At 41.8% G+C, this 8,442-nt stretch overlaps 1 protein-coding gene and 1 long non-coding RNA gene across 3 annotated transcripts in view; one reads left to right on the plus strand and one right to left on the minus strand.

Annotated features, from left to right (window-relative positions):
* Positions 1 to 6,886, minus strand: part of ILRUN (inflammation and lipid regulator with UBA-like and NBR1-like domains) — an 88,812-nt gene extending 81,926 nt beyond the window's left edge. The window contains exon 1 of one of the 2 annotated variants that reach the window (XM_032864274.1): positions 6,517 to 6,886. In XM_032864274.1, the coding sequence (XP_032720165.1) occupies positions 6,517 to 6,674 (158 nt within the window). In that variant the 5' untranslated portion in view covers positions 6,675 to 6,886. The remainder of the gene's footprint in view (positions 1 to 6,516) is intronic. The other variant, XM_032864273.1, reaches the window with a different exon arrangement.
* A 306-nt stretch (positions 6,887 to 7,192) lies between these two features.
* On the plus strand, positions 7,193 to 7,953 carry LOC116871712. Its single transcript, XR_004383489.1, has 3 exons — positions 7,193 to 7,233; positions 7,457 to 7,528; positions 7,621 to 7,953. It is a non-coding gene; the product is annotated as an uncharacterized LOC116871712 (long non-coding RNA).
* Positions 7,954 to 8,442: the final 489 nt, after the last annotated feature.

Below are 8,442 nucleotides of genomic sequence, written 5' to 3' on the forward strand. Positions count from 1 at the left end.
TCTACAGAATGGGAGGTAATATTTGCAAATTACATATCTGATAAGGATCTAGTATCCAGAACATATAAAGAACTCTTACAACTGAACAAAATAAAGGACAAACAATCCAACTAAAAAAAAAGCAAAGGACTTGAATAAACACTTCTCCAAGAAAGTATACAAATGCCTAAAAAGCTTATTAAAAGACATTCAATATCATTAATAATTAGAGAAATATAAATCAAAATAATAATGAAGTACCACTTCATAGCTGTAAGAATGGCTATAATTTTTAAAAAGGAAAATAACAATGGTTGGCAAGGGAAAGAGAAATTGGGACAGACCTTTGTTCATTGTTAGGGGGGATATCAAATAATTCAACCTCTGTGGAAAATAGTTTGATGGTTCCTCAAAAAGTTAAACATAGAATTACTGTACAATCCAGCTACTCAACTCCTAGGTATATAACCAAAAGAAGTAACAGGTACTCAAATACATGGACATGCATCTTCATAGCAGCACTATTCACAATAGCCAGAAGTTGGAAATGGGTTGGCTATCTATCAACAGATGAATGGATAAATTATGGTATGAACGTACACTGAAATACTATTTAGCCATAAAAAGGACTGAAGTACTGATACATGCTATACGACATGGATGAACCTTGAAACACACTAGACACAAAAGGACTAATACTGTATGACTCCCTTCATATGAAATATCCGGAATAGGAACATGCATAGGGAAGAATTCAGACTGGCGGTTGTCAGGGCAAAGGGGAGAAAATGGACCTGGGTGGTTGCCAGGGCTTGGGTTTCCAAGGAATGATGAGCAACTGCTTTAACAGGTGTAGGGTTTCCTTTTGAGGTGATAAAAATGTTTCACTAGACATAGGTGGCAGCTACAACACTGTGAATACAGTAAATGCCACTGAATTGTTCACTTCATCATGGTTTCATTTTATGTTTCATTGATTTCATCTCAATTTTTTAAAAACCAACAATATTCCAAACAAAAAGTAAAAATAAGCTCTATGTCTTGTCATTCCTGATTCTATTTGTCACATTCTAGCCAAGCCAAGATCCTAGATGGCTCTGCTCCACTTGCTCTTTCCTCGTTTTACTCAGGAAACATCCTCTACCTACAATACACTGCCTTTCCATCAATTCAAATCCCCTAATTATTTCAAAACTTCTAAGAACACAACTTGCCCATAGCAGTCATTCAATCTCCGTGAATCACTGGTTCTATTTGATTCAGTCCATCCCTACTTGTTCTGAAATTTTATTCAGTTAATTTAGTATTGCTAATAGAATGTTTCCTCATTATCCCCAAACTTTTCTCTGATCATTTCAAACACATTCTTCTCCTCTTAGAGCACAAATTGTAACAGTGGCTGTCTTCTTTTTGCATTACACTGTCTGCTAAGGCTCTAGCCAAAATACATTGATTCAAATACTGTCTGGTTGGTAGTTTTTGCTGTTATGTGCTACAGAAACTTTCTGTGGAAGGAGTAGGAAGATAAGAGATGGCGAAGAAACCACCTCCATCCACCCTCATTATAAAGTCCCCCAGCAACACTGTTTGTAAAGACCTCTGTAGCACAACAATGTACTTTTTACTGCATTCCTTTTAAAACTAAAATGAATCTAGATGATCTATTTATAAACTTTTTTATATTATACCCAGAGTCTCAACTTGTATGTGCCACTCAAAAAGTTAAGAACAGGGTGGAAAAGAAGAACTCCAAACCAAGAACCCTCAACCTTCTTAAAAATGTCACAGAGCATGGGACACTAGGGTGGCCCAGTGGGTTGAGCAGCCATGTGCTCAGCAGGGAGTCTACTTGAGATTCTCTCTCTTCCCCTCCCTTTGCCCCTTCCCCATGCTCTCCCTCTCCTCCATCTTCCTCTCTCCCACTCTTGCCCTCTAAATCAATCAATCAAACATTTTTTAAAAAGTCAGAGAGTGCAAAACACTCTGTCATTAAGTGTTATGCAATCCTTCCCTACCCTCCTCCCAGAACTGCTGCTTGGCACACATTATATTCCAGAAACCCCATACTAATATCGTGGTTTATCTGTTATAAAGGGACTTGTCCTAGACTCGTGCATATAAACCAGAGATTGGATCAGAAACTGATATATCATGCAGATGACAAGAAATGGATTAAGATTAGGCTGTAGAGGTACCAAGAAGTAAGAGATACAACTGATTTTCACATCTAGATTCTGATTTTGCTTCATTGTGTCAAATATACCTTTATTTTATCTAGTCCGGTGCCTCTGACAATCTTGACAAAGTCAACAGGACATGACTGTATAAAAATGTTTTTCCCTAGTTACTTTTCTAGAAAACATCTGTTCCACCCACGATGGGCACATGTAATGTTCCAAAAAATACACACTACTTCCTGAAGACACCTGCAGGTAACTAGTATGTTGCAACACCACAACTGTAAAGTACCAGCCAAATGAACAGTCAACACTGGCTATATGCTAGTCAAAATTATTGTATTTACACCTGTACCAAAAATAAGGCCAGTATTAATTCTGAAGTTAACGTCCTCTAAAAATCTAGAAGTATTAAAAAATAAAATAAAATCTAGGGGCATCTGGTTGGCTCAGTTGCTAGAGCATGCAATTCTCGATCCTGAGGTCTTAAGTTCAAGCCCCATGTTGGGCATGGAGCCTACTTTAACAATCAATCAAATTGAATCAAAATAAAATCTAAAAGTGTTATTTGCTTCTTGTCACAAATGCTAAAGAACAACTCACTTTAAAAACATGAGACAAATGATTTTGAGGGCCAGAAGTGAACTTAAAATCTTATGTGACACTCAACTGTACACTTAAAATTGGTTAAAATGGTTTTATGTTAAATTTTTTAAAAATCATATGGAAGTTCTCCTCTGAATCATGTTGGTTCTCCCTCAAAACAAAGCAATCTATTTAGCTACATTAAAGGATGAGAAACCACTAAATTGAATGTGCTTAAATTATAAATGTTTAAAAAGCTTCAGTGATTTGAATTAACAGAAACTTTCTGACCTCTTAAGGAAGGTGTTTATTAGATAGTCTTCATCTCCAAGGAGGATATATGCAATGAAAAAGTTTTAAACTGTAATAAGAGAGACTTAGTTTTGACAAAATTCTGACTAGAAATGTAATAAAACACTATAATAAGGTATCACACAAATCTCTACCCTCAGGGATGCAACAATAAGCTATCTGGGAAGGATTATATGCAATTCTTCAAGAAAAACTGGAATGAACTAGAGAATCTCTTAAGCCAGCTTCCAGTTTCAGACTCCAGGTTCCATACTCACAGCCCAGTAATGTCTCTGCAAGACATTCCACCTACAGAAAGTTCTAGTAATCTACGAGTCATTTCAGTTGGCTGCAGATACTAGGTCTTTTCACCACACCATTTATTCACTTTATGTACTCACTTAGGAACTGAAAATTGACTACTTTTGTTAAGAGGCAGTTCCATCAATCTCCAGCAGCATGGCTGCCTGCCAGCTCAGGTATAAACACTTCAAAAATGCTTAAACTGAAACATACTTCGTCTCAAATTAAACAAATAGAAATATCTACATAATGCGCAACAAGCTAAAGACTTGAGGGAAAAATATAGGGTAGATAATTTACAAGACCAAAACATTCAATTCAGTCAGTTCTTCAACAGCTTCTTAAAAAGTTGTCTGTTACTGACAACAAAAAATACTTACTTTTGAAAACAAAAGCATAGTCTTTCCAACCCAAGTTTCATTTTAGAAAACTTATGGCCTTCATTTTAAAATAATGATTTTTAATTTACCACATTATCTTCTAACAGTTATCAAACAACTGAATGGTGGTTATTTATTAAAACCCACAGCAGGCACCTACGAAGTCACAGTAAAGTTAATCATCTCAAATTCAACAGGTTAATCACAGCAATTTGAGATTCTGCCAACCTGTATCAGGACGATCTCAAGAGTTTACAAAATTGGAAATTTAAATGACGCTTAAAAATAGTACATTTCTATATATTAACACAAATGTTGTGACAAGTACACCTGCATGACTGTATGTATTTTAACTAGATTTTACTAAACAAAAATTTAACAAGACAAAGTACAGCCAGGTCAAAATAGGAATCAAAATACAATACTGGAGCTAACTGCTTTCATTAGAAAGAAAAAAATAGCAAGCCTCACTCCCTTCACTTCAAAAACAATTTTTCATTTTATAATCAAAAATAAAAAATATGACTTCTATAACCAAAAAATAAGGTAATATAGCTTAAAGCTGAGTTATCACTTAATTGCCTGGATTCCTAAGCAGCTACTAACTTCTAACTGCTTTAAAACCTAAATCCATCTTTTAATGGCTCACTGCTTTGCTTAGAAATGTATCACACCTTGATTTATACAAAGATGCCATCTCATTAGAATACATGCTGCTCTATTAACAATTTTTTATTAAGAAATTCAAATAAAATTTCTACAATGCAACTATAATTTTTAAGTTTTTTTTTTCCTTATCCACACTGTGCCTCACCTTTCACAACACCTAAAAACAAACAATCTTAGATGTTAAACAAACACACCTCAAACATATAAAATTCAGTACACTGGTTCTGTAGCCATAATTATACTAATAAATACTGACTCTAAAGAACTAAAAACATATAGGGGTAGGGTTTAAATGGTACGACTCACAAGGGGGTGGGGAGAAATAATGATCCTTCCTACCAAACTGGCAGCAACAATATGCCAAGTTTCCTATGCTGAACTAGTGTAAACAAGGAAGAAAAAGAGCTGGGGGTAGGAAGTAGGCAGGCAAGAGAACCCTCTTCAAGATACGGCTTTACTTCTAAATTTCACTAGTGTAATACCTGTTCTCAGTGTTTCTAATAACCCCTACCAAGGACTATTTAAACACCATAGGTTGGTCTTCTGAAAACTACTGTAAGCTGCAGTCCCTCTCTTAGATAATCCCAGATATAAAAGATAGAAGTGGGGATCACAAATGCTTCTTCAATTATAAAGACTATCTCCTGCATTGAATGCCTCAAAAGTTTTCTAAACATTTAGAAATTCAATTCTACTCTTGCTATAACAATCAAGTTTAAAAAGATAAAATAACAGGGCCTACCAATGATGCTCCAAAAAAAAAAAAAAAAAATTACACATCACCTTTGGCATGACCACAGCTACAAGTAAGATGATAAGATGAGCATCATTCCAGACAGGACTAGAAGAGGAATGGGATAAAGACTAGGCTTACCGCCTCTTTTTTTCGGGCATTGCCTGAGGCATTCAGTGGACATGGAATAAAGGGGAAACTGGTTGTATAAGTGATGCCAAGAGAAACAAGATTCCACATATCAAGGGACTGAATGCCCAAACACTGAGAGCAAAGGGCACTCATCCCCCCTGGCTTTCTGACAAACGAAAAATGAGTTGTTTCACCTGAAATCCTTTTAAAGGAAGTCTAATGGTCTCTAGTTTATCACTCACCCTAAGTGAACTCAACCGCCCTCCTAAGAGAACAAGGAGAAGCCCTGCTTATCAAAATAGCAAGTGCTACACATACAAAGCCAAGAAACACTCCTTTAGTCTAAGTGCCATGGTCTTCTGCCCCAATCATACAAGGAGACTCCAAGCCAAAAAACTTGGTTCCCAGCCTAAGCCAAGTTCTCCATTTTCCCAAACATCCCAGACAACCGAGCTTTACTTCAGATAAGCCCTTCTCCATTCTGGCCTTCTGGAGTCCAGGGCTCCACGGCCCTCAGAAAGTTCCCTCCTTCAAGATAATGTCCTTTCCTTCACTTTTCCTAAGGGTTTTCCAGACCCTGCCGCAGGTCTAGCACTCCCGGTCCTCCGTTAGTGGATCCCACCCCTCCCTGGCACTACTCTTCGGAAAGTCATCTCTCTTACCGTACTCACTTGTCCTCCCCCATAATATTTTTTTCCTTTTCCCTATTTGTCCTCGAATGGAGAAACACACACACACACACACACACACACACACATCTCCCAGGTCCTAATTCCCTAGTCTCTCCCGTGCCCCAGGTTCTTCCATAACACCTAATTCTCTCCCAGAGTGCCCCCTCATCCCTGTCTTCCTCAACCCTAACTCCATACCCCAAGCTTTTTTCCCAGCCCCCAAATTGATTTCCTGTGCTGTTTACTCCTAACACCGCAGCCTCTTGCTCCCAGTTCTACCCCTATGCCTGGATACTCAAGTCTTCCCCCTCTTTCCACGTTCCTCGGCCCCCAATTCTCTGCGGAACCTCAGGAGCCCCTCCCCAGTCTCCCTTCCGCCTCTCCTGCACTCCCTGGCCCCCCATTCCCCTCGTACGTCCTCTCTAGCCTTATTCAGCTCCCAAATTTCTCCCATGTCCCGGAGGCTCCCCCACAAGCCCTCCACGCCCGGAGAAGGGGGTACCCCTGAGTGCCCGCCCGGCCCGCCCTGCCGCCTCGCTCGGGTGTCCCTTCCCTTCCCCGCGGGCCCCAGCGCTGGCGCGGCGGGGCCGGCTCACCAGTTGGTCATGTCCAGGAAGAAGGCGCAGCCGGCGGGGTTGAGCTGGAAGCCGAGCAGCCGCTGGAACTCGGAGATGAGCACGTCCTTGTCGGTGGTGCCCAAGCAGCTGAACTTCTGCATCAGCTCGGGGTCCAGGTCCACGTCCATGCCCTCCATGGCTGGGGCCGAACACCCGCTTCTCCGCCTCCTCAAAACGGAGCTGCCGCCGCCGCCGCGCCGCCGGGCCCGGGGACCGGGAGGGGGCCCGCTGCTAGCTGGCGCCGCGACCCCACTCCTTTGAGGTAGGCCCCGGGCCTCTCACCGCCTCATAGGGATAAACTCACTCAGCCACTCACTCACTCTCTCTCCCCCCCCTCCCACCCCCCCCAGCGCCGCCGCCTCCGCCGCCGCCGCCTCTAGCTTCTCCGCCACCTCCGCCTCCTCCCGCGCCGCGCCCACTGCGCAAGCGCCGCCCGCCTGTGCCCCGCCCCTTCCTCTCTGGGAGGCCCGCCCCTCAGTGGCGTCACAACCCCGTGACGTCCCCCGCGTGACCTCACCGCGGTGGAGCGACGGGGCGGGGAGTGGGAAGAAGGGAAGGGACCGCCCCGTGGTTCCGGGTGACTCCTGGTCTGAACTTCTCCTCGCCCCGCCCCCACACTCAAGGGGAGGAGTTAAAGCCCGGCGTCTGGGGAGAAGCTCCGGGAACTCCGTCTACGGCAGCTCCACCATTTTGCAGGTGAGGAAACAAGTCTGGGAGGAAAAGAGACTAGGACAAGGTCAAGTATCAAAGTGCACGCAGGACACAGTCTTCTTGGCCAGGGGTTTGCCCCTCGCCCTGGAAGGGCTTGGTTGCGTAAGTTTTAAAGAGCTGCTTTCCTGGATCGATAGTGCCGTGAATCCTTGGTTCCCAGCCACCCTTCGTAGTGGTTACTACAATTTCTGTTTCTGTTATGCAACAGTAGGATCAAGTCTCTGGAAAGTAAAGGAGGCCTGGATACGAACATCAATCCCAGATCCAGACAGCAACTCACGTAATCTCCCACCCATTCTGTCAAGACCAATCCTCTCAAGATAAACGATAAGTCACGAGAATTTAGCATGCCTTTTTCTGTTTTAAAAATAGAAAGAAAAGTATTGCTGTGCATTATGATACACCTGCCTGGTCAAGGCCCTATTCCAAGATCAAAGAATGAGAAACGCAGCAAAGAGACCATCTTGTCTACCCCCTTGCATTCCTATTTGCCCAACACCGCTACATCCAAAAGGGCAAAAGATGAGTAACATATGGCCTTCTCTCTTCAAGTAGCTCTCTGTTTTACAAATAAGTAAAGTGAGATCCAAAAAGCTTTGATGTCTTGTCCAAAAATATAGAACAGTAAAACTAGAACCCACCTTTCAGATCCCTAATGGGCTTTGTTTTGCATAACAATTTCAACAGGAGACAGCACTAGAATAACTGTCTGGGTTGCAAGGAAGTTTTAGAAAGAGCATTTTGCATCCTTCAGTCCCAGTACCAAACAAGACCTAGTAAAATGTAATGGCTTTAAAAGCCTGGGTTCTGGGTCACACACATTTAGGATTCAAATTCTCATTCTGGCCAATTATTGATAATCACAGTGCCTACCTGGATAGAATTGCTGTGAGAGTTAAGGGAGATAAAATATATGAGCTCAATACAGTGCCTATTCCATAAAAAACACTTCAAGAAATAACTGCCATGGCCACAAACATAAGATGACTATGGGATTAGACAATGGTACTAGTAGCCCAGGCCACTTCTTCACCTGGTTCCACTTCTACTTCATTTCCCTTCCTCGTCCTCTATTAAAATATTAAATATGTACACTTTCTCTTCTCCAGTGATTTTTTTTCCCTCCAATATGATTATCTTATGGGAGACAACTGTAACAGCATACAGGTATAATACTTAAAAACTAATACTCTA

Source organism: Lontra canadensis, unplaced genomic scaffold (genome assembly GCF_010015895.1).
Source record: "Lontra canadensis isolate GAN:19392208 unplaced genomic scaffold, GSC_riverotter_1.0 scaffold27, whole genome shotgun sequence".
NCBI classification, from domain to species: Eukaryota; Metazoa; Chordata; class Mammalia; order Carnivora; family Mustelidae; genus Lontra; species Lontra canadensis.